Below are 26,824 nucleotides of genomic sequence, written 5' to 3'. Positions count from 1 at the left end.
CATGAAGCCCCGATACGGGATCAAAGGCGTTCTAGCTCCAATCATAATGCCACCCCAAAAGGACACCGATTTTCCGCCTTGCTGAACTGTTCCAGTGGCAGTTCTTTGTCTTTCACGGTCGCCTGGTCTTCTCCAGACACGGACACGTCGATTATCGGGATTCGTCAACGAAGTGACAGTTTTGCCAAATGTTTTCGTCCTCACCTTCTTCATTTTGCCGAAGTCTAGCCCACTGCAATCTTCGTTGTTGACGTTGCCGGGAATTGAGCGGAGCTCGTCAAGACCTCCGTGCTCGTAATCCAGCCTGGTGCAAGCAATTGCGAACGGTCTGCGTGCTAACTTCAAGCCCAGGGGCGGCCCTGACTTCTGCTTTTATTTTAGTGGCGTTGATTGTTGGATCACGGGCTGCCAGCAATCTAATATAGCGCTTTTGGGCAGCTGTCAAAACAGTTGGGCGACCGCTGCGGGGTCGGTCAGCTAAATTCCCCATTCCGTGATACCTCTGCAACGTAGCCACGACACAGGATTGGGATATAGCAAGTCTGCGTGCTATTACTCTCGTGGTGTATCCTTCTTCCCTCAAAGTTACTATTCTAGCTCGTAAAACCTCTGATAATCCTCTGGGCATTTTTTCAATCACAACTTTCCGCGAAAAATATCTTGAATCGCTTATAATTGACTAAATCAGATTTCTGAATGAGCGTAAGCTAGGACTGAAAGCCTTTTTATATGAAAAAACAATTGAACGGGGTCATTGTTTTATGTTCTAATTTATTTTTAAATAAAGAATCTAAAAAGAAGAAAAAAATCATAATATAATCTACAATAACAAAAAAGATTTCAGTTTTTCGAAGTGATCGCAAACTTTTTTTGATGTGTGTATGTAGTATTATTGGCGACTTAACCTTTTCAATCACACTTGCTTGTAAACAGTGTCATGCCATACAGGCAAAGTCGACCGTAAAGTCCTAAATTATGCTCACTGGCCCATTCATTATCATTACATTATCGCCCTATGGCTTTTTCACGTCAAGATTAAGCAAAAAGTTTTTATACTCGAAAAATCTGAACGTAAATTTTGCATAAAGTTGAAGTATATAAAAAAAACTAAAGATTTTCTATTAAACTATATTTTATTAAATTTATTTTGTGAATTTAAATGCGGCAGTATTTTTAGAATTTGGAAATTATTTATTTAATTTCTAATACAGTGTGACTGCGTCTGTGCCTTTTATAACATTTTAGTTCGAGTTGCATTGTCTACAGAAGAATAGCGTCGTCGAGAATAGCAATACGTCGGTATTGTTCCGTACTGACTAAGTGTGCACATATTAAATATGTGTGTGTAACGTGCACAAATGTATCTCAAATAAATCGTTTAATTTTGTCAGTACATAGTTGGTACTTCTCTATGGAGAAGCAGTAGACGGTAACTATAAGGAAAGCACTTGCAATTCGCACGGTAAAGCCCGTACTAGTTTACATAAGATCCATATATCGAAACGGGATACCCCGTACTGTCCATATTCGAATTTTTCATTTTACGATGAACGCCGCTACTGTCCATGAAGGGGTTAACACACAATGTCCTATTCTGTTTATTTTCAGATGGTAGAAACGCAAGTCGTAAAAGGCAGCGTAACTCCTTTAACGGTCAGCGCACAGTATCTTAGTGCCACCACGATAGTCAAACCTGTGGTGGTGGTATCAGGCGCACATACCCCGCCGCCTGCACCTGCTCCCAGCAACGCCCCGCCCTCTTCTAATACGTGAGGGTACCGCTACCGTCTCCTCCCGCGCCGTTCGTCCTCTACTGTCACAAAATGGTGACGAGCACCTTACGCCTTATGAACGCCTGATATCAAGAAACTTGATCAGCGCGGAAATATCCGGTATACCTAGCGCGTAAACTAAGATGTTGGTGAATTTATTTTCATGAGTGCGAGTGAATAAGCAACAATTGTATTGATGAGAGTGAAAGAGAAATCCGAGATATAGTTGCCCCGTCTATGTGCGCTAGGTCTGAAGGAAATATGAAACTGTCTCATTCGCTTATGCCTAAAAGCAATAGCCGTTTATGCCTTATGATCGCCTGGTACTGTCTAGGAGCATTTTATTGCAACGGCGTTCAAGACGTTCTCCACGCTTTTACACGAGGATAACGCCCGGTCTGTTTAAGTTTAATTAGAAAGGGAAGAATTTGGTCAGATGTACACTGCCAAAGGAAATTTACAAGCAATAATTCTGTTATATGTAATGGTGCGTGAGAGATTAAATAACATTTGTCTCAGAGTGGCGAAAACTCGATGCCAAGTTTCAGTTGCGTGAAAATCTCATTTGTGAGCTTAGGGACTGCAACCATTCCTTGAAAACTTAGGGTGGACAGGTTACATTCGTCTCCCTTTCACACTTTAGCCGAAATATGTGCGAAAAAGAGAAAGAAACTCGCTAGAGTGTGATAGGAACGCAACTTAACCGGTCTTATGTTAAGGCCGCGCGTATGTAAAAAAAATATTTATGCAATACCTACTTAGTGGTCAGTTTTATCATCGATCAATGAAACAAGAAGACTGCCAATTGCCATACTTAAATTTGTATCCTACAACCGAGAAAAAAATCGGTATTACTGCTACTACTACTACTAGATGGCGTTAGAATCAGCGGGCAACTTGTTACGAAAGTTTTGTTCGTCCAAGTAGTACGCTTTACATCCTATAGATGGCATAGTAAATCGGAAGCTCTGATATTCAGTCCTGTTGTTTTATTGGTCCGTGTAAATGGTCAGTTTTATTTAATGCTGGTGATAGCAAAGTGACAAGTAGTGAATGAAAAATGAAGAAACAACCGGCCAAAAAAAATCACTTCATATTTTTCTACGAAAAATTAAAAAACAATTCCATAATGTGATGACCTACAATAATTTATATCAAAGTAGGCGTAATGTTATTTTATTTTTATTTATTGAAGTTTTAAAGCCAGTAGATATAGGGAGCAAAGTTTTATAATATTGATCAAAATTTGGAAAGTAATTCGGAGCGGTTACCTCAAAATGGCAAGCCCATTTATATCATTTTAGCTTAGCGATATGAAATTAGTATAGACGCCCAAACTGTTAAGATTCGTTAACTATTGTACGGTGGATAACACTTTTACTTTATAGCATGTATAAAACTTTTAGGTTAAGTTGTCTTATAACTTAAGTGCCGAACAAGTGGGTAGGAAAATGCATGTGAAATTAAAAGTGGGGTCGAATGTACGGTAAGTTCTTTTGAGTAAGATTGAGTAATTAATTATACACCCTATATATTTTAGCCGTTTGGACGACTATGCCGAATCCGTTATTGTGAAATCGTAGAATTAGAATAAAGTGTACTTGTTATATATAGTCTTAACAGGATAAAAAAAGTTTATTTTTTCTACAATAATCTGTGATCAACGCTGTAGTACTGGAAATTCTGTACAAAGATGTCTTTTAGGTATTGTCAATTTCTAAAAAAAAAGTGTGTTATTGAAGTCAATAATTATTAAATTTTAGCTAATAAAATTATGTGGCTTATGCGTGTCGCGAAACTGCAACATTTGAAATGAACATCTTGTGATAGAAAGCCGGGAGACCAGGACTTTTAAGACGCTTGAAGATAAATTCTATTGCCGACTTCCTCTCGCATTCGTTGTTATGTATTCGTCAGAGGGAGACATAGCTAGTTAATGGTACACCTACCTACCTCAGGTCACAATTATTAATGTTCTGGTCTTCGTTGCTGGCACGGGCCGTGCGGCCGTCCCCACAGTGTGCCTACAATTTTAACTGTTAGAATGAGTATTTGTAATCTTCTCGGTAAAACTAAGAAATTATATCTTCGCATAATGTACCAGGGTGTAAGAAGTTACACGGTGTTTTATACGCGACGGAATATTTTTTTAGTTTCTCCGTGATTATTTAGGTAGTTCGAGGGATAATGTAACTATTAAAGCTCTCTGTTTCACCAGTTGTTAAGTTTAGCTAATGGGCGTTGATCTTGTTAACTTAGCAATGTTAAGCGTTTTGTGAAGGCTGACGAGTTACTTACTTACTGTATGACTTAGAATATTGGCGCTAGTGTCGACTTTTGACGTCAATAATTAGCATTGTTATTAGAAGTTAGTTCCTTAAAATTCCACAAGATGGCGTTGGTCATGTTTGAACTTGTCAGCCCTTTATGTCTATTTCGCTTTTTTATATTCGGGTTGAAAAGAGACCCACTTTAAGAGCAAATAATTCTGCCATGTTATAACGTTGATGCTGTTTATTGCTCCGTATTAAATGTAACCAAAAATAATCAGCATTAATTGTAAAAAAACATATATTTTAGGCATTGTTTTAATTATTTGCTCCCAAGTGGTGATAGTTTACAAAGCAATGTTGTGCCAACTGCTTTTTTTGAAATCCTTTTGATTTTATGACAATCGGATACTTTTTACTGCTCTCGATTAGGAAATCACAGCAAATTTGAGCTTTAAATCTATGGATCCAAGACACAAAAAAACTGTTGCAATATCTACGTGATAAAATTTTTCAAACAAACAAAACTAATTTTAAAATTACGCTTTTTCTTGAATTTTGAGAATTTGTTACAATTCATATACATACTTAACTCTGTTCTTACTTTCGATTATGCATCCATAATTTTTTTACATTGAAGTTGGTCACGATTTTATAAACCAATGGGGCCCGCTCCTTATATTATTTAATTTTGATTTCACTATTTATTATACGCTTTAATAAATTAAAAAAATATATATAAATCTAGTTTTTCTATCCTGCTTTCAAAGTGAAATGGTTTTTGTCACTTTGCCTAAAGAAATAGGTAAAAAAAATATGTAAAAATAATATAATGAAGAGAGAAAATTTATTTTAATTGTAATAATATTGAGAAGCAAAAATGCTCATGTAAATAAAATGACGTAGTGTATAAAGTTCTAATATGTTAGAAATACACAAGAAATTACATAAAAAATATATATGTTTTTTTATTTCTCATGTCCACCACGCCTTAAGTCGTAATTCATATCCAGAATACGAACAGTATATTAATAATCTTAAGAGTCTATGGGTCGTATTCCAGAACTCTACTCATTGCTCAAGTCAGGATTTGAGTTTGATTTCAAGCACTGGAAATACGACCCTAAACGCAAGGATTTGAGTATAATTTCTAGTGCTTTAAATCATATTCAAGTCGTGACTTGAGCATTGAGTAGAGCTCTGGAATACGTCCATTAGACTCCCTCAGCTCGAATTCTAATTTTTCCCGTACTAAACGGCTCATTTTATTGGGTCGAGCGGTAGGGACACTGGCTTTATGTCAGAATTTATTTTTTTACAAACGATATGAGAGCCATTTATAAAATATACTATAAGTGTGGCGCACTATAAGTTTCCGGAATGAATAAGAAAAATATACTATAAATGGTCTGAAATGAATTTATTGTTTCTCAAAATATTCTCCGATAGCGTTAATGCACTTTTTCTTACGAATAAACCAATTTTGAAAACATTTATGCCACTCGTTCGTGACAATCTCTGTAACATATTTTTCATACTCTTCGACAGCCTCTTCAGGTGATGAAAATCGTTGACCGCGTCACTGGTTCCTAATGTTTGGAAATAAATAAAAGTCACAAGTTGCCAGGACGGGACTGTACGCGGGATGGCTCATAAGGTCAACGTTGTTCACCTTCAAAAGTTCATTTGTCTGTTTGGCCGTGTGAGAACTGGCATTATCGTGGTGCAAGATGATACGGCGTTTACGGTTATTTTTACGGCAAACAAATTTATATCGTGAATATTTTTAGGAATCGTGTTTTCACACCGTATAGTAATAAGTGTATAAACTCAATTTTATTATATATTTTTTCCAAAGTGATTCAATGTTATGCGGAATCAACCAAAGCCATTTGACGTTATATAGACTCTTAACAAATAGGTAATATCACAGATAATACAGTAATATTATACAGGGTAATTATTAAAATACTAAAATCTTCGCAGGACTATATTACTCTAACATTATAAACAACAACTTTTGTTCCATGACTTTTAGAAAACATAATAAATTTAGCGAAAAATAAACTTTTAAGTTTTTGTCGTAGTATCTCACACTTTTTTGATCTGTAAGTTTAAACGTGCAAGCGTCCTTCGCGCTAACTCTCACCCCCGTCCTGCACAGAGCTATTATAAATATATAAATAGATCACTCTAAACGTGGAGTGATAAAGTAAAATGTGACGAATTAAAAATCATATAACAAAGTTGTTGTTTATGATTTTTTTTATAATATCAAGTGACGGGACGAAGAAGTCGTGCGCCTGATGGTAAGCTACACGCTTGTACATAACAGTTGCAGTGCCACCCAGAGCTTTAAATCGCAAAGATCTGAGGGGCACTGCCACTGTGCCCGTTCATTCTAAAAATTACCTGTAAAATGAAAACTTTTGCTGATGTACTTGTTGTTGGGAAATTATAGTAATAAATCACATCAATTCATAATTGCATAAGTCCCATGTGCCTGTAATTTCACGAGCACCCCTACCCTTCAAAACCGGAACACAGTAATGCTGACATTACTGCTTGGCGGCAGAAATAGGTAAGGTGGCAGTACTTCTACTACGAGAACTACTGCTACTGTGATGTTAGTAATAAATTCCTTCGAGGTTGTTAGTATATTAAAAATTACCCTGTATATTGTAGAGTGGATTCTACCCATCGAGTATATAACCAGAAATAGAGACGAAATGTCATTTAGTTTGTTGAAAACTATGCTGCCAAATCATTACGGCGACAACTGCGCTCCGATTGGCCAACTTGAATCCTAAACACGATTGTTTACAATTCGGGCTGGCCAATCGGAGCGCAGATATCGTCAATCGTTTCACTTCAATACGACGAGTTTAATTTGACCTTTACTATAATGGACCTATATTGAAAAATTACATATTTAATATTTAATTACCGATCATTGACTTACAAATAAATGGACGACGGGTCTAATACAAAAACCACGAAAAAAATGTCCCAAGTCAACCTATTCGAAATTTAAATTGTAATGTCATCGCAGTATCGCGCTGTCCGTAGAACAAAATGAAGACTAAAGCGGAGTGTCGCGCTGTGTATACGATTTTAGCGCCTTACATGTGCGGACACTTTTTAGCGCGGACCCGACGTCCATATAATTGTAAGTCAATGTTACCGATGAAATGTGATCCCGTTTATTTTGTAATTAGATGTTTTGCAGTTTTTCCCCACACCTCCGAATGGAACAGCCACCACTGTTAAAGATATTATCTTTATTACAATAAATACAGAATTTTTTTGGAATATACGGTACCTACACACAGGTCAGTCGTTGGCGCTATAATATTTCAGCTTTCTAATTTTTTATTTCAGCGCCGACGAGAGTTGATATTTAAAAGTGATACAAGGCCCCTTTTGCCTGATGAGTTGCCAGGGATAGAGGGCCCTTGTTTCGTCTCTATTTCTGGTTATATACTCGATGATTCTACCACAGCACATAGTATAGTAACTCCATACAAACGTAGCAGAGCGGCTTACATGTGTGCACGCCCGCGTGTTATGTACGGAATTACACACGTTCGCATAACCTCGCGGTGCACTCGCGTTGCATAGCGCGGGTTGTCGTACGCGCCATTAATTTAATTTTTTTTTGTGTTTATGGCAGTTTGAGCCTCTAATTCAGAATTGTGCTGTATTTTATTTCTATGTCATATCTAGTTTGTAAGTTACACAACTGAGATAAAAGTTTATTATGCTATGGTTACTAATAGGCGCGTAAATTTCGTGCCGTGGTAAAGTAAATTGAGTCTTAACGCTGTTCAATATTAGACGCGCAATCGTTAAATTCCACTTGTACTTTTTACTACACGTTGTGCCGCGTAGATTGATTAAAATAGAGGCAGGTTAACAAACTTCGTGTTTGTCTATTCCTTAATGAATTTACGGCTAGATGCTATAGTAAATTTTCATGAATAGCCATACGGGTCCCGTATTGTTAAAAATTTAATTTTGCCGAATGTCATTAAAGTGATAACTGATAACACTTTTCTTAGTGTCACGTCGTAAGATTTGTTGGTTTTTTTTTTTTGAATAAATAATGCTATTATATCGTCTGCTTAAACGTAAAACCACATACAACAAAACAAAAAAAAAAATCTCCAAATTATGTACCTGTTGCAAGAAAATCAGCATCTTTCTGCAAATAAAATTATTTATTGAGTTTATAGCTTTTTTTGTTATTGAGTTTCACCTGCAGAAAGATAGTGAGTTTCTTACCATAGCTATATAAAGACTTTTTGTAGAAAATGTCACCTTGGATGAACTAACGTTAACATACTACAGACATTGACTTACAATTATATGGACGTCGGTTCCGCGCTAAAAAGTTTCCGCACTTGTAAGGCGCTAAAATCGTATACAGAGCGCCAAACTCCGCTTTAGTCTTCATTTGTTCGACTGACAGCGCGATACTGCGATGACATTACAATTTAAATTTCGAATAGGTTGACTTGGGACATTTTTTTCGTGGTTTTTGTATTAGACCCGTCGTCTATTTATTTGTAAGTCAATGACTACAGAGCAACATTTCTAAATCGGTGACCAGCATTGAAAACAAACACCACAGTCAATTATGGCTGTGGCATAATCTGAATGAAGTCCTTTTGCGTACGCCACAACCGCACAAATGCCAGTACAGGATTTGTAGTCGATATATTTAGATTTTTTTGTTGTCTGTTTTGTCCTATGTTATGTTGTTTTTTGTTGTTGTTTGTATTTTTTATTTTGTTTATTATTTTTTAAATTTTTTAATGTTGTAAATATTCTTTTTTTTAACCGATTTCACAAAAAAGAGGAGGTTCGCAATTCGACTGTATGCCTTTTTTTTCTATGTATGTTACGCGATAACTCCGGTATTTGTGAACCGATTCTGATGATTATTTTTTTGTTGGAATGAGGGTACCTCCATAGTGGTTCCATTTAATTTTGAAGAAAATCATCCACCTCTAGGGGTGGCTGTTCACGCATGAAGATTCATTTTTATAAATAGCGCCTAAATTTTATTATAAGGAGCAATTATTTTAATGGTTGACTTTGCTATTCTCCAATTCATGGCGTTTTTCTCTCACAATATACTTTGAGTAGTAAGAACCGATTTTTATTAAGTGTTTATGTGTCAAGTTCCGTATAGTGGCGAACTAGGGGAAGAATCCGGGTTTGCGCATTTTCCGGTAACCGATTTCAATAAAACTTGGCAAATAGAAGTAATTCCACGTACTATTGAGATCGGTTTTTTTAACACTCTGTACTGAGATTATGTATCTATGTGTTATGGCGTTGCAATAAATGTCTATTCTGTTCTATTCTAACTTGTAAATCTCCTCCTCTCCTCTCCTCTCCTCTCTCCAAATATGCGAGTACTTTGTAGTGCTCGATAGGGTTCTTAATGCGGTGTTAGCTTTAAACATTATGGTTAAAGCAATAAAATATTAAATTGAGCAGTGTCAAGTAGAAATAATGAGTTTATGTGGTGATATATTTTTCTCACCCTTTTATGATTTACATTTTTTTTGAAGTCAAGTGACGGGACGAACAAGTCGTGCGTCTGGTGGCAATCGACACGCCTGTTCCGTAACAGTTGCAGTGCCACTCAGAGCTTTTTATCGCAAAGATCCTAGGGCACTGCCACTGCGCCCGTCACCTTGAGACACAGTTGACAAGTCCCATGTGCTAGTAATTTCACCACCACCACCCTTCAACACCGGATCGCAGCAATAGTCATACCACTGCTTGGCGGCAGAAATAGGTAAGGTGGCAGTACTTCCCTGGACGAGCTGTTCCACAAGGAAGTCTACTGCTACTAAAGATGCGTATAAGTAAATAACGCACACCCTTGGTAGCAGGGATTTATTACATAGCAGGTGTTGGTAAATCACTTGATATTTAAAAAAAACAGCCCTGTGTCGCGGGTGCCGTGGACACACACATAGACAACTACAAATTATGCTCAAAGTCACGGGAGAAATAAATGTAGGCCATACAAATATTTCTCCCGGCCCAGGAATCGCACGCGGAATCTCTACGTGTCAGACAAAGCAGAATGGTAATCTTTCAGCTAGTGAGGCAGTAAAAAAAAAAATAAGGCGTAGTATTTTTGTCTGAATTTATTGTTTTATTTTACTCACGGTCACTATACGTTCTCGTTGCATACAAAGTGGTAGCCAGAAGTCCGGCTCGCAGAATTCACTAACATCATCTGTCAGGATTTAGTAGCATTGTGAAAGAGTTCGTCCAGGGAAGTACTGTCACCTTACCTATTTCTGCTACCAAGCAGTAATGTGAGCATTACTGCGCTCCGGTTTTGAAGGGTAAGGGTGCTGGTAAAATTACAGGCATATGAGACTTATCAACATGTCTGACGGGCGCAGTGGCAGCGCCCATCAAATCTTTGTGTTTTAAAGCTCTGAGTGGCACTGCAACTGCTATGCCGTGTAGCTTACCATCAGGCGTACGACTTGTTTGTCCCGTCACTTGGTATAATAAAAAAAAGGAGCACCGAGGTGTCGATTGCACTCCAACCCACTGGCCACTGTTGCAGCAAAAGGTCTGATGTAATGACCGTCGGTCCATGGAAGCTGGGCAATCTGCTAGTGTGGGATTGATATGTGTCATATCAAGCGAGAGTGTCTCAAATACGCCAATCTAATTCAGTGCTGCAGTTTCATGCTTTTTGTGGTGAATTTTTAACTTACCATGAAAGTTTATTATGTTTACGAGTTTGAAAAACTTCAAAGTTACCCGTTGTGTATCAATTTTAAATACGTAGTGGTGGGGCCATTAGATACTGAGAAACTGCCTGGATAGAAACACAAAGCAGTACTGTCGTTTAAGGGTAGAAAGGGAGAGACAGTACAATCATAGTCTCGAAGTAAACAACAGAGGCAATTAATTATATAGCACTTAATTAATAAATTAACAGACTAAATTAATAATCTATGTATTTATAATACTTACATAAGTATAAGTATAAATTTATGTTTATTAACATGCTTGGTTTCTTTTTCTCCCACCCCTTTTCTTGCACAGTGTTGCCCGCTTATGACCTTTGTTATCACTACCTTAGCTTAGCTGGAATAGATCTCTTAGAGATAAGTCCACCTTTGCCATTTCTATAATTAATTTTTCTGATGTATTATTTGGTGCAATAGAGAACATATAATTAAACTGTCCTACCAAGGAGTTTGCGATATTAAGTATACTTTTCGATATTGCTAAAGTCGGTTAAATAAAGAGAAAGCTCTCTCGAAAATAAAAACGAAACGAAATAAGTACATTCTATTAGAATTTTTCCCATTTGTATTAGGTACGGAAAACTTTGATCTTCTCCAAGGAGGAAAATAAGGAAAAAGCAGAGGAACTCGACTGTTGAACGTCACACGTCTATGACGTCAGCAGCTGTATTAAAAACAAGCGCTGTTTTTAAGTTTTGTTTACAAAACCTATTATTTTCTCCCCTTGATATTCTTTAGTCACCGGAAGATAACTAACATTTTTTCCAAAGGTCACAACACATGACTGTAAAATAACTAATTGTTGCCATATAACATCGCATATTGCATTATGTTACATTATTATCTGTGTACAAACAAACAGGTGGAGGTTTTTCGTGCTGAATCCTTCCGGCTGTTTTGACCTCGCTGTGGGTGTCAACGTACGAAATCATGTTTCCTATTTTTTATAAGGAAAAAGATCATGCTGAGTTTGCAAGGCAGATTCTCACGATATTTACTGACCTTGTCCAAACGTTCAGATTCTATCAGGTGGACCAATATGAGTAGATCTCTAGTTAGAAAAGTATAATAATAATAAATCTTTATTTCTGAACTTAAATAACAGTAATAACTTAGATATTAGCCTTATTCTATAGTACAATTCGTGTTTATTTTAATTTTAATATGTATTAGTATTTTTCTTTTTTAAATTAGTATGTAGATAGATAGCTGAAATATTATTTATAGATTTTATTTATCATTGTTCTGTATAAGGCTCGCTTTTTCAGCGGTAAAAGCCTCCTCCAGCTCTTTTCACTTCTCTCTGTCTTTAGCGGCTCTACTTCATACGTTGCCTGCTATTCTTACGATGTCATCACTCCATTTTTTGTGTGGACTTTCAGGTTTACGCTTTCCATGTATTGGGTATCAATAATACTAATATTAGATCTTAGAGCTAAGTCCAAAGTCTTGGTACCACGATTTCGTTTAACCAAGGTAAACGACTCTTTTATGGGGGAACAGTATACGTTTTTACAATAGGATTCCGGAGCATATATTGAAAAGTCATATTACAAAATTGAAGGATACGTGTTAGGTAAAGATGTATGGAAAGACGACAAAGTTCTAGATTCTTCACAAATTTTACTAAAAGTGTATTCCATAGCATTTAAGTTTATTTGAAAAGGACAATCTCTAGAGTTTCTTGCTCATTTCTTCTCAGGAAAGTCAGCGTAGTGAACGAGTAGTAGCTTAAATGTGACGTTTTCAAGTGTAAATTTATTTTACCTATGGAATAAATGATTCTTTGACCAATTCGTAACGGTTTTGGACCATCCAGGATCATGAACCATGGTTAGAAAGTTAGAAAAGTAGGTAACTTTAACTACTAGTGATGCTGCGGAATGTGGTAGCGGCGTACTATTTATGCATCTACTGAAAAACTAAAACTTATATCTGACAGCTGGTCCCAAGGTCTTCTCTAGGGATTCCAGTTAGACCAGCTTCAAAGTGCTGCGATGTCTGCATGCATTTTAATGATTATTTTTTTCTTTTAATTCATGGGAACGACGAGAGCTTAAAATAAATATCCGAAATAATACAAAATTTTCACGGTGAATAGAAAAATATCTTATCGAGTTCTTAGGTTTTCGCGATTGTTACACATAGGAAATGAAACTATTTTTCCGGATTTAAATCGCGTATATTTGTTTTTTCAAACAAACCGACGTTTCGGGCCCTTTACAGGTCCCATGGTCACGGCTGACTGAGGTGGTACAGTCTTCAGTGAAAATAACTATTTGTATCCCTCGAGAATAGTTAGGTAATTCACGTAGCGGGCATCAAACTGGGAAGTTTTATTACCAGCAGCTGTTTTGCATTCAATGATTATGAAGTGGTGGGTTCATATGTCAAAAATAGGGGTTCCGTCATATTACCAGCCTTTCTTATCGATTTACAAATTTTGACAAACAACTCATACAAATTCATTAAAAAAATAAAGGAAATGTAAAGCAATACTCAAGGTTTCCACCTTATCGATTAGTTTACAAATTTTTGTTATGTCCTTTATCGCTAAGCGTAAACGTGGTGCCGTCTGTTTACTTTATGACTGATACTTCATATAAATACGACTCTCTTTTCGCTGTAGGAACATAACTCCTTGAGACGTCTACGCGCCTGGTACTCTCATTGACAAAAAATCTTAAAATTATAAAATTTTTAAATTTTATTGTAATGAAAGTGCTGAAAATGTTTGTAAATTTACTAACAGCTTCGTTACTTATAATCGGATTTACCAATTTAAGTAACGGTAAACCGGTTGATGATGAAGACACTGTGGTGATAGAGCCTGCCTTTGACAATGTCATTGATGGTGAAGATGGCGCAATTGACATTTCGCACTTGGGACCTCATGCATATGGGCTTCCATCGAACGAGAGTGGTGAGTTTTTTAATGTTTATTCATTTACACATTCTCCATTAGTAAAATAAGTAAGTAGTAAGCTAAACTAGGGAATCAGTACTACGAGCACCAAAGTAAGGAAATTTATTTAGAATTTTTTTAGTTGTTCTTATCAGGAATCAAACCCGGGACCTCCATGTTAATGATGAATGGGGTGCATTAAAGGAGCCTCTTCGTACGACCTACCATTTCTTTACTGTGCAACGCAACAATAGGGAAATATCATAATTTAATTAAATTTCACCACGACCGATGGCAGCATTGTAGTGTATACCAGCCATAAGATAGAAAAAGTGCGAATCACATCTCAAACAAATCACACAGTGTGATAGAAGTTGTTAAAATGATAGTTTTATTCAGGGCTTGTCATATACATACTCGTAGGTACATGTAACAAATAATTTTAGATAGATTTTGAAAAATAACCTAATTTGGTGTCCCATAGAAATAACTATTGAGCAACACATATTGTATTGGTAACCAAAATATTATACAAATTTAAAATTATTCATTAAATAAATGTAACTATGTATTTAGACGATCAGCGACCAAAATATCTCTAGATTAACAAAATGTGTAACAATTTCAAAAAAAAAGCGAAAAGCGCGGGAACAGCGCGATTTTTTTTGCATAATATCCAAAAAAAAATCTTATGTCGATTCAGCGCCTTCAAATATACGACATGCTTTTTAATGCGCCCACATACGCGAGTTTCAGGATTTTTAGATTACCTAATATAAACGACTTTTTCCATCTACACGATATTTTGAAATCTTAAAATCGAAACTTTTGGGGAATAATGGCACAGACGTAACGTACGCGATGGCCGAGTGATTAAAAAATGCTTTGAAATGGTAGATGCATTTTTTAAGTTACTCTAACCAAATAAGGACCATCCTTCCCTGCCAATTCAACATGCAAACTGGACCTTATATCACTTCTCTCGTTTGCGCTGAAGTTTTTTATTAGAAAGCTGAAATAGTAATCTCCGTATATTCCAAAAATATTTTGTATTATTGTAATAAACATAATATCTCTAACAATGAGGTGCTGGTTCATTCGGTGGTGTGGGAAAAACAGCAAAACATCTAATTACAATACAAACGGAATCACATTTCATCGGTAATTGAATATTAAATTTGTAATTTTTCAATTTTCGTCCATTATGGCAAAGCTCAAGTTAAACTGGTCGATTTGAACTGAAACAATTGACGACAACCGTCAATTTAACAATACCTTTGGAAGGTGCCATCCTGTCTATAGACCAGTGTTCTCATTATGCTGTCAAAATTCGGACCAAAGAATAACTCATAATTATAATATTTTAAATAATGCACACATCAATAACACATATTTATATAATTTTTTACGTAGAAATACTTTTAATCTTGTTACGTCAATTTGAAATCCTTTTTTGTGTAGCTAAAATTTGAATTTGAATTTGGTCAACAATATTATCTAAATCGATTTAAAAATATTTTTTGTTTACGACTTCGATAGAATTGGGATTTTTTATGATTATGACATATACATAGTTAAGTATACCTCTTTGTGATGCGTCTGTTTTACTATTTTACTTTCGATAAAAATTTTGGAAAAGGACTTTGAACACTTTGAAGCGAGGTTTGTCATCGAGAACTTGACACCCATTCGTAGTAATAAATAAATAAATAAATAAATAATGACGCACACACTCAACGTAGCCCCGCGCTAGGGAAACGCTGTGTCGCGGGTGCCATGGACACACACATAGACAACCACAAATTACACCCAAACTCACGAGAGAAATAAATGTAGGCCATACAAATTGGGACCTCTGCGTGGCAGTCCGGAATGGTAACCGCCACGGAGGCATTTGAAACGGCAGCACAAGAAACGAAACAAACGAGTTCAATAAGTAATTCAAGTTTAGAATTGGAAATTGGTACTGGATGAGACGTGTACCTAGTAGAAATAAAATATATAGATAAAAGCTAGATAGTATTGCTAGATATCTAAAAGTAAGTATTAATTAGTATAAAAACTAAACTATTTTATTCCTAAATCATATGTATTAACAAGTACTTTGCAAACTTTATAATAATTGAGTAATACTTCAACATAACCAAATTACCCACTTACCTATTTAAATTCTAATTACGTGAGCAGGCTGTGGGCAGAGCTAGCCTAAATAATGAGCGTTGACAAAAAATGTTTTTTCTTCTGCCGCCATTGGTTGCCAACGTTTTGTTATTACACGTTCTATGTCGGGCTAGAGTATAATTATACTACGACATAGTAACGTTCAACACATTTCGCATATAGAGATTTTGAGCTGTATAAACGACAGCTTTCAAAACCGAACATTCTTCGCTACTATCATTTTTATTGTACATAAGTTGTTGATAGAATGAGTTTGCCATGAGCTACAAACCAAAATGTGAAGTCCCAAAACCCAAAATATACTTGTAGTGTATGCGACTTCACATACCTACACGCTGTCTCGTGTGTCCATGCGTGGGTACCAGTACCCAGTCAGTTTCACGAGAGCCGTTGGCTGTAGTGGACGGGTTGCTACGCCATGACAGTGCCGAGCCAGTGTTCTTAGGAACCAGAAGCAATCATGGACATATTTAGAGGAACATTAAAAGATAGGTTGAATTATGACAACTATATACGACATACCAGAACGTTGAATCGAAATCAAAACAAGATTTGAAGTTTTTTTTTTCGAAATAAACGCTCAGGTAAACGTGTCTAGTGGCTAATAATATGAACATTGTTACCATAATTCCACCTTTTTATCACGTACCCTTAAATATACCCATGAGTTCATTGACCTACCACGTCAATGCATGAGTTCTTTTTATTATGATATGAAGTGACTGGACAAACAAGTCGTGCGCCTGGTGGTAAGCGTCACACCTGTCCATAATAGTTGCAGTGCCGCTCAAAGGGCCGCCGCCACTGCGCCCGTCACCCTGAGACAAGTTGAAAAGTCTAAGAGTGTGCATTGTCTTAAAAAAAACTGCTTAATATTAGCTACAAGATGGTATTCTAATTACTACAGGACAGTTTCATTATTTTTTATTAAAAAATAAGTGCGCATTTGACTCTCATCTCACCTGATGGAAAGTGACGATGAAGTCGAGACGATGGAGCATGCACAACAAACAATGCCTGTTCACTCTCGTCTTGAAAAGGTCCAAATTATACAGTTCAGGGAACAATTTTGCAGGGAATTTCTCACCATAGCTGTTGCATTTCACCACATCGTAGCTGTTGCATTCCAAGGAGCGTTTCGCTTCATGCGACTATTTGGAAAATCCACGACATAGGGTGGAATCCGAGCCTACATCTGGTTCTCCGATGATGGAAAGGGGAAGGATTTCAATCGTGTAATTCCCTTACACACTCTCCGTGACTCTCTCCGTTTTTCCGGAACTTTTTCAAGAATTAATATAAAGACAGATATCCAAGAGCAAAAATGCCTCGGTTTTTTTTAGTAGCACCCTGCAAATGTTCCAACTCAAGTTTAAAGTAATATTCCATTTATTCCACTTATATTAGTACCACCAAACATGACAGTTGTCGCATGGTCGATAAAGATGTCTACGAAACGATTACAAGATCCTGCTGTGACAGGTCATTTCCTTGCTTTCGTGAGCTCCTGAGTGTCAACTGATATAACGGCAGTTTTCTTTGCAATTTGTGTAAACTGGTTTTTTTAGTTGAATTGATAATGAATTGCAGTTTTTTGAAGCGTAGCACCAAGCTAATGTAATAGGTAGATTATCAGGGTGTTTGAAGCAACTGTAGCAATTTAGTCTAATTTCAAAGTCTAAGGAAAACACTCGTATGATGCTTGTCTCAAAGAATACACAAAACTCCAAACCGCGCTGAGTGGCTGAGCCGCATGCGGCTATTTCGATGTGAAGTTGCGGCTTTTTAGTTTCATACGCAAATATTAAATATTTTATTAAGAAAACCTATAATTGTAAGTCAATGAGAAAACCAATAAAAATCGTGTAATGGATATATGAGTGAGTAGGCACCCTGTCTATCTCTCAGCCATTCGTACTCGTGTCTGTAGTTACATTATTTAATTATTTTAATTTTCTAGTTAAATACTTTAATTTGTTTGTATGAATAAATAGATATTACTTCTTATTTTCAAGTTTTTTTATTTTAAATCAAAATCAAATACTTTTATATAAGTAAGTACTATAATATTGTCAAGAAAAAAATTTGTGGATCTTTAAAAACTGAAAATTTTGTAAATTGTAATTTTTGTGTCTTCTAACTCAAAAGGTTGCCAAACCCTGGTTCAATGGGAAGTGGATGAAGAAACGAAAGCAACATTTAAAAGACAGGTGTATGAGCTATTATGATTGAAAAACCTCGATATCCTTTTTCAGGAGATGCCTTATCAACTTGGTCGGAGTCCTCGCTTATGAATCCTGAGGAGATGGGAGAATACGCAGAGGGTGATATCCTGATGCCAACACCAACCACGAGGAATGGGGTAAAGGGAGAAACCTCACGCTGGCCTGATGGGATCATTCCCTATGTAATTGAGGGATATTATAGTAAGTAAATAATAAAACGGACATAGAATTTTAGGACATCTATAGGAGTCTCCTATTCAAGCATAAAAAAGTTATTAACTGTATTAATTCATTCGTCTTCATTCATCTTTAAACCTCTCTCCTGAAGTTGTCATTTTGCAGAAAATAACAGAAAATGCGAACTTAAAAGGAATTTGACAAACAAATTGTGTCGTTTAAGGAGGTTTTATGGGAATTCTTTTTGTACGTGGTTAAATTTTTTATTAAAATTGGTAAAAACAAATGCCGTCTGTATTATAGATCAACAGCAGAGAGAGTTAATAATGCGAGCCATTGCGGACTACCACCGTTTAACATGCCTCCGCTTTGTGCCCTATAAAGGGCAGAAGGACTACATTACCATTCAGAGCGGAAACACGGGATGTTGGTCCAGTGTCGGACGCACGGGTAAGTTATCTGGTTTCTCTCAATACAATATCATTTTTCTTCTTTATAGCAGAGACCTAACGACAAATTTGTTGATTTATGGCACTTAAAAAGCATGTCTTCCACGTTCCAAAATGTATCATTAGTAAATTGAATCATGGGTTCAATTGTTTAAGATCTTTATTCAATTGAATCCTTTAGGTATTTCCTGAGTTCAATATCCTTCTTCTTCTTATAGCATGTCTTCCACATTCCAAAAGTTATCCTTAATCAATTGAACCAAGTATTGAATTGTTTAAGATTCTTAATCAATAGAATCCTTTAGGTTTTTACTGGGTCATCATATTTATTCTCAACAAACCTCTTTATGTCAATAACTAAACGAATGGAGGGAGTATAGTGATGAATAAAGAAAACAATAATGAAGTGATATTGATGATATAAAGTGGTTGTCCACCGGCGGAGAGACGAGATCTCTCGTCGTGAAATCTCGTCGGCCTGTTTTTAGCAAAAATTGCTCTGCGTGTAGTGCACGGGGGTCTCTCTGTACTTTGTCCTTCCATCGGTATTTGGGCCGAGCTTCCGATCGTCGTCCACTAGGACAGACGACACATGTAGGCCCTTTTCACAGCACTATGATCTGGCATCAATTCGAGATATTCGAGCCAACAGAGTCTTGCAGATTAGATTTCTCCGATAATAATGTCAGCATCATAAGATTATATAAAGATCAAAGTCTCTAAACAACATATCATGTAGATAAGTTATTTGTTTTTGTTTTTCAGGTGGTCGCCAAGAAGTGAACCTGCAAACCCCAGGCTGCGTGACGAAGAAAGGCACGGTTATTCACGAGCTCCTCCACGCGATTGGCTTCATGCACGAGCAGAGCCGACCTGAGCGAGATGACTATGTCGATATTCATTATAACAACATACGCTCTGGTAAGAACATTTACTATACCACTCCTTGGTCCGGTGAAACATAGACTTAAGGCTAAAAGATATCGGGGTTGCGTAGGTTTTAAAGCGTATGAGATGTACGCGGGGAAATTCATTTGCCTTTTACTCTCCATGTAAATAATGATAATTTACTCTATTTCGGACAAATATCCATATAATGTTAGCCGCTCACGCGATGCGCTCATCCTACCGCAAAATGGCGGCTATTTGGTTTCGCAAATTAGAAAAGGGTTCAGTTTAAATACAAGTTTTTAAAAATAAAAATTATTACTCTGCATTGCTAAATAAATACCCTCCGTGCTACAACAAAAACATCTCAAATAAAATGCAGTAATACACCGCAAATCCTGCACTTAAAAAGCACTAATGAAATTTTTGGTGTACTTGGGTAAATATGATAATGTTCCGTTTGAGTGGTTCTAATGTTTACCATGAAATTACTCCTTAAAGTATAGTTTATAAACATTTATATTCAGGGTAAACTTAAAAAACGCAACTTACGGTATGTTTTCAATAAATAAACACCGACATCACCAGCCCAAACAATAACACACACGATTGTCGTGACGTATTTTTGAAGTTGTTTATTTTTTTTAAATGACAGACCCAGGCATTAAAAACTTTATGGTTTGCTAGAGTAGTTACCGAAATAGCAATTAGTATTAGTTCTTTTACCTGTTATAACTTCGATATCCGATAAATCGGTATAAAATCATCACCGGCACCTCTAGGTGTGGCATGCTTCCAGGACGCATGAATCGCGTGAGCGAGTAATTAAGTAATCCTTGTAAATTATATTAGTAAAACTCATAAACAGTAAAAACGATGCAAACGCGATGCAAGTGCGCGACTGCATCGATACACTTGCGATTTGTAGACGATTGCATCGATGCAATCGCGCGTTTGTATCGATGCAGTCGCGCGATTGCAACGATGCAATTGCAAGTGTAGCGATGTAATCGCGCATTTCATGAACGCGCATTTGCATCGCTACTAAAATGCTGTCAGGAATGGCTTCTGAATGCTGACTAGAGCCTTAAATGGGCATTGTGGCTGGAACAAGCACATGTCAAATATTGGGCAGAGAGATAACAGAAAATATAAATTCTGCCACGAGGCGGATGAAACTCCTGTGCATCTCCTCACCCAGTGCTGCCCTCTAATGGGCGTAAGAAATTCCATACTGGGTAGGCACAAAACACACCCAGAGGACACATACAAACTGTTGGAGCCAGGAAAGTCCTTCAGTTCCTTAATGCTCTTGGTCTTGGCTCTGAATTAGTGGTAATCACAATAGATCAATTAATGGTCGCGGTGATGAGGGTCTCCATAGGCCCCAAATGAAGCCACCCTATTGATAATAATAATAATAACTCTAAGGACGGTTCTAACACACTTGACATGAACAGCTACACATTGACACAGTATTGGCCCATCTTCCCTCTCGGCCACCGTCTGAAGGAGGCTGTTGGCACTGCCTCGCGCTCTACGCATCAGGAAATGTACCACGAAATACGATACTACGTGACTGCGTCCGCAACGAAGCTCATACGTATTACATATTTATTATGTTTTAAGATGAAAGTAATGTCGAAATTCGATACGAGAGCTGTCATTTGACGTTTCGTAGTAAGGAATTATGTCAAATCATGATCTTCGTACGCATTTCGTAGTAGCCTCCGGTCCGATACGAAGCTAAAACTATGATCGTTGCTTCGTATTTCGTACTTCATGGTACACGTCACGCTCTACCCAGTTCCGCAGTAAGGCGCTGAAGTCATACACGCGCGCCTCATCGAACGTTCCCGATGCGCTACAGTAGAAATACACTCAATATTTTTTATTTCGGGACACAGAAATGCATTGAGCTGAAAACCCTAGTTGTTACCCAGTAGTTGGAAGTATAAGGAGTTGATGATGGTGAATTCATATTTATATAGCTATATAGTTAGTAGCAGTAGAGCTTCATGTGAAAGAATTCGTCCAAGGAAGTACTGCCACCTTGCCTATTTCTGCCGTCAAGCATTACTGTGTTCCGGTTTTGAAGGGTAGGGGTGCTGGTGAAAGTACAGGCACATGACACTTGTCAACTTATGTCTCAGGGTGACGTGCGCAGTGGCAGCGCCCCTCAGATCTTTGCGATTTAAAGCTCTGAGTGGCACTGCAACTGCTTTGGACAGGCGTGTAGCTTTTCATCAGACGCAGTACTCGTCCTTCCCGTCACTTGATACTATAAAAAAAATATATTTAACATTATGATTGCTTTTGTTTACTTTTCTACCTCTTTATAGGATCAGAGAACAACTTCCAAAAAGCAGATCCCAAGACGGCAGACGGGTTTGGAGTTGCCTACGACTACAATAGTGTTATGCACTACTCGGAATATGCTTTCTCTAGAAACAATCAAAAGACTATCGTACCCAAGGTGAGTTTAAACATTTTTCCTGTGTTAGTAGTTATACAGTTTTCAAAATAGCAAGTTGTGCAATGGTTTAAGCAAGCTCTTTGCTCTGCAGTGAGGCACTACGAAATAACAAAGAGAAATAATAGATATATAAAACTTTATTTATTTCTAGGAAGACGGTATTCATTTATTATATATTTTAGTAACAGTAGAGCTCCTTGTGAAAGAGTTCGTCCAGGGAAATACTGGCACCTTACCTATTTCTGCCATCAATCAGTAATGAGAGCATTACTGCGTTCCAGTTTTGAAGGTTAAGAGTAAAGGTGGTGAAATTACAGGCACACGGAAGTAGTCTCAGGGTGACGGACGCAGTGCCTCATATCTTTGCGATTTAAAACTCTGAGTGGCACTGCATCTGTTATGGACAGGCGTGTCGATTACCACCAGACGCGTGACTTGTTCGTCCGGTTACTTAACATCATTAAAACAAAATCATTACAAATATTCGCTTCCAATCCGTTCCGCAGTAATGTAAATTGGGCCTAAATGTCACTGCTTTACACTTTTCAATCTTTAATGGGACTTGTCAACTTATCTCTGAGGGTGACGGCCACAGAGGCAGTACTCCTCAGATATTTGAGATTTAAAGCTCTTAGTAACACTGCAACTGTCATGGGTAGGCGTGTTGCTTAGCACCAGCTGTGTTGCTTCGTTCCGTCGCTGAATATCATAAAAAAGTACTAACAGCTATAAACGGTAAAGAAAGGCGTTCCAAATTTCACGCAACAGAGACTAAAGATCAATCTACACTTTCCGATCTTAAACGGACATGAAATCGTACGACAATTGTTATTATTATTGAAAAATCGACTGAAGGCATACATCCGACTGCCGGGCACATCGAATGGGTTTTAGGACAATGAACAGTCGCATTTCAGTCCTTAGTAAGGGGATACAATATGTGCTATGTACAGTGCACACAGTGATATTCGAGTAAAAAAGCACTACTTCTACGAAATTCTAAAATATATTCTGTGTGTGTTTGACATAAGTTTACAGTGACTATTGTCTCTTGCTACCACGTAACATGCTTTATTTGTATGGCAAATTCTACAGCGGCCCCAGCGGTAATTTTAGTAGGTACTCGTAGATACCCTGCTTGGAAAAGTTTCTGGGTCGCTATAGATCGCATTATTAGTGTCCTTGAAAACTGACTTATTGACTGGGTTTTTAATGGGAATATAAGTTGATTGTCAGTTGTTTTATTTGTTTTTCTTTTTCACGTGATGAACTAACTATACTTTACTTATGGACACGCGTAGTAGAGAAAAAAAAATTATTTAATTTCAGTTTGCAATCATAATTTAAATTATGTTTTTTTTGTTTACAATAAAGTCTACTTTTTTCACATCGTTGACCGTTACGTGAGCTTTCTCGAGTATTTGAGATTAACATTATAGGTAAAGAAATATATAATGCATATTGTACTTAAAATAATAATTTACAAAACTTACAGTCCACTTGAATACATAGTTGGTGTGCATAATTTTGAATTACTTTACTCATCTATACATATAAATGCGCTTACACACACATCTACGCTAATTTTCCACTTCAAACATTCGTATTATTTTGCTAGTTCTTATTTATTGCTATTACTGAAATTTATAGGTGATAGGCGTATGAACATCGTTTTGGTTGGCCGTACAGTCTTTTTTAAACTTTTTTAATTCCAGGTGGGTGGAGTAACTCTGGGTCAGAGGGAAGGCTTGAGCCGAGGAGACGTCCGAAAAGTAAACAACATGTACAATTGCAAGAAAGAGTAAGTTCCAGATTGAGCAATGTACATATTTGCACTAAAAATTAACTCATGTTATGGTGCATTCACACTAGGTCGACTGGTCGACCCAGTGTAAACACTGAGTCGTTTAACGACTGTAGTTCGCTGCTAAAGTCGACTTAGTCACTAGATATACCCCTAGCCACTGTCGGGCGACTCTGTCGCCTTTGACGAGGGATGGTAGGCCAAACAAGTTTATAACGTGTCGGCAATTGCATTCCACCACGTTACACGTACGGGTGGCCAAGGAATATCTACCAATACTAACAGTTTGTTGAATGTTTCGAACAACTTGTTGTGTGTCTGTGCGTAAGTACATAGTACGTAGGTAATTTTGACAACTGCGCCGCCTTCGTTAAACAAATTCACTTGCCGAAGATGCGGCGGTCGACTCGGTGTAAACAGCGAGTTGACTACGCCTCCTTCAGCAAGGCGAAGTAGTCTGTCGATCCAGTGCAAACAAGCAATTAGAATAATAGTAGCTTTCTAATATCGCGTCTTATTGACGATATGATATAACATACAGAATCTTGTCTTGACATTTTTTTATTGAGCTGGTGTTGAACATAAGGATAAACTCAATGTGTGTCACATGTGTATAAAATTGTCTGTATTTAAATGTCACAGACAAAAAATACGATGTCGATCGTCTGTTGCTTACACATTTACTCGTTTTGTTTCATTACACGTGACGATCGTCAGAAATTACGATGTCGATCGTCTCTTGCATGTCGCTGTATCAATTATACCATTGATTTTATTGAATATCGTAACGTTTTGCTGCCATGATATTCGTTTATTTCTTTGTGATTTTTTTCTTTGTGTAGTGATTTTGATATTAAGGCTGCTAACGGATTGACTGCATGGTTGCAGTTACTGTGTTATGTGTGTGCTAATGTTGAAGTTGATAACGACTTCACGCATTAACTGCATGCTATCGATCTCGGCTGCATGCAGTCAATCTGTTAGCACCATAATAATTGCAAGAAACTAGTGGAGTAACTTAACAAAATTAACGAATTCTATGGTATTATAACTATAATTAATAAAATCAATAATACTTAATATAATTATTGTAATATGATTTGCAGGGAACCACAATTTGGATGGGTTGGGGCAATTTGGAACAACCTTTTTGGTGATGGGCAAAATTCTAAATTGTAGTTAATTATGTCTAGAGTTACACAGTGTCGATTATGTGATATGTTAAACTAAGCCAAAATAAATTTTATACAAAAATAAAAACAATTATTACAATAGATAGCCTCAGTGGCCCAACGCTTTGTAATGTGGACTGGATGAGGAAGCCCCGGGTTCGATTCCTGGTATAATTAATTTGGGGAATAATCTTTCCTAATTGTTTCTGGTTTGAGTATTCTGGTAGTTGGTCTCGGAATGGACTCCATTGTTGTAGAAGTCATAATACTGGGTTCGCTAATTTGAGATCGGGAAATTGAGTGGAACCAATTTGTAAAGTAATTGTTAACATAAAGGTAGAACACAATGAAACATTCTTTCAATCCGGCGGAACATGAACCAGCGACCTCGCCATACCGTGGCTAAAAACGCTAGATTGTAAAATTCCTGCAGTCACTCTCCGAATCGTATAGTTTTTCGGTACGAATAGAATTGCACTATACTACTACTATGTGAAGGTACGCGGTGAGGATGGGTCTTCTATGCTTTCTGGTGCCGCCACCGTTGCTAAAGGGCTTCCTCAGGGGTCCATTCTCGGACCTGTTTTATTCATCCTTAGATACCATGTGTGGTTGTTTAATATGTTTATTAATACAAAGACGAACCCTTAGAAAAATATCCTTTGTTCTGGTTGGATTCGAACCAACGTCTTCCAGTAAATCGTGTCAGGCGCTATGCCAACTAGGCCATGGAACATACTAGCGGACCTTACAAATTTTTCTATGTGCTTGTAGCAAATCTTGGTTTTTGTTTTTAACGATTTTTTTGCCGTAGTGCCATCTGTGAGAAATCTATTTCTTCACTCAGCTAGGTACCTTTACGTTTGATGTTATGTTGTTGTACATTATTATTATTTTACAATTAGGGATCCGAGTACCAAAAAAAGGCTTAGTCGATATACCACCAATGGAAGAAAACAGAACGTTTAGGCGAAAACACACATTATCCGCGAACAGATGTTCTATAATTGTATAGGACAGGGTATTGTCTTTGTTTTTCAGTATGTCTTTTGTTGAGCGCGGGATATCTTCAGGTTTGCTATATATTTCCAGCAGTTGATCAATGAGGCTAGGGCGACTATACCATCATAGTTGAACGACAATAACGTATTATTTTTTTTAATTTTTGCCGCCTGTTGTGTATTAGGCTGTTCTGTGTTGTCATTTAATTTTTTTGTATGAGCAGTAAAACAGTTTTCATTTATTCATTCATGATTTGTAAGGAACTAGTTAATAAGTTTCGCGGCATAAAAGTTAACAACGAAGATCGAAATGTTACATTGAAGACAATGGAAACAATAAAATGTGCTTATAAATTGTGTAGTCCATTTGTAAAAACATATCACAATCGACAATGTTCTATCCAAAGATCTGTCTAATTAATTATAAATGTCCTAGTCTTTTCACGTTTTTTGTAACTTAGAAGATAAGAAAAAATAAATGATTTCAAAACTGTTGTGTCGTTGTTAATATCACTCCAACCAACCAAACAATCAATAGGCAAAGATTCATGGTCCTACAGCCTTGGTCAAAGGTATTAAGCGCCCATCAAAACTTCCAGTTTAATGCATCATGTTTTATGATTAGTACTAAACAGTCTGGACTAAATTCTTCGCCTAACTAAATAACTCGTGGATGGATATACTTATTGACTTACAAATAAATGGAC

At 37.0% G+C, this 26,824-nt stretch overlaps 2 protein-coding genes across 4 annotated transcripts in view; both read left to right on the top strand.

Annotated features, from left to right (window-relative positions):
• LOC113240161 (max-binding protein MNT-like) overlaps positions 1-4,333 on the top strand; it is a 57,275-nt gene extending 52,942 nt beyond the window's left edge. For all 3 annotated transcript variants that reach the window (XM_026477396.1, XM_026477395.1, XM_026477394.1), the window contains one exon: positions 1,609-4,333. In XM_026477396.1, the coding sequence (XP_026333181.1) occupies positions 1,609-1,773 (165 nt within the window). In that variant the 3' untranslated portion in view covers positions 1,774-4,333. The remainder of the gene's footprint in view (positions 1-1,608) is intronic.
• A 9,165-nt stretch (positions 4,334-13,498) lies between these two features.
• LOC113240141 (zinc metalloproteinase nas-4) lies at positions 13,499-26,477 on the top strand. The gene is made up of 7 exons (XM_026477369.1): positions 13,499-13,762; positions 18,181-18,351; positions 18,631-18,777; positions 19,542-19,697; positions 22,007-22,140; positions 23,856-23,941; positions 25,051-26,477. The coding sequence occupies exons 1-7, from the start codon at positions 13,555-13,557 to the stop codon at positions 25,121-25,123; spliced, it is 975 nt and encodes a 324-aa protein (XP_026333154.1). The 5' UTR covers positions 13,499-13,554; the 3' UTR covers positions 25,124-26,477.
• The last annotated feature ends 347 nt before the right edge of the window (positions 26,478-26,824 follow it).

The sequence above is a fragment of the Hyposmocoma kahamanoa genome, unplaced genomic scaffold (assembly GCF_003589595.1).
Source record: "Hyposmocoma kahamanoa isolate Upper Pololo Valley unplaced genomic scaffold, ASM358959v1 120, whole genome shotgun sequence".
Classification (NCBI taxonomy): Eukaryota; Metazoa; Arthropoda; class Insecta; order Lepidoptera; family Cosmopterigidae; genus Hyposmocoma; species Hyposmocoma kahamanoa.
This window is presented reverse-complemented; position numbering and strand designations above follow the sequence as displayed.

What these genes read in the sequence shown, in the direction of transcription:
- LOC113240141 (XM_026477369.1), top strand. Translation starts at nt 13,555, where the DNA reads ATGAAAGTGCTGAAAATGTTTGTAAATTTACTAACAGCTTCGTTACTT. An exon ending in TGTAATTGAGGGATATTATA is followed by an intron (nt 18,352 to 18,630) that starts GTAAGTAAATAA and finishes TCTGTATTATAG; the next exon opens with ATCAACAGCAGAGAGAGTTA. An exon ending in ATGTACAATTGCAAGAAAGA is followed by an intron (nt 23,942 to 25,050) that starts GTAAGTTCCAGA and finishes TATGATTTGCAG; the next exon opens with GGAACCACAATTTGGATGGG.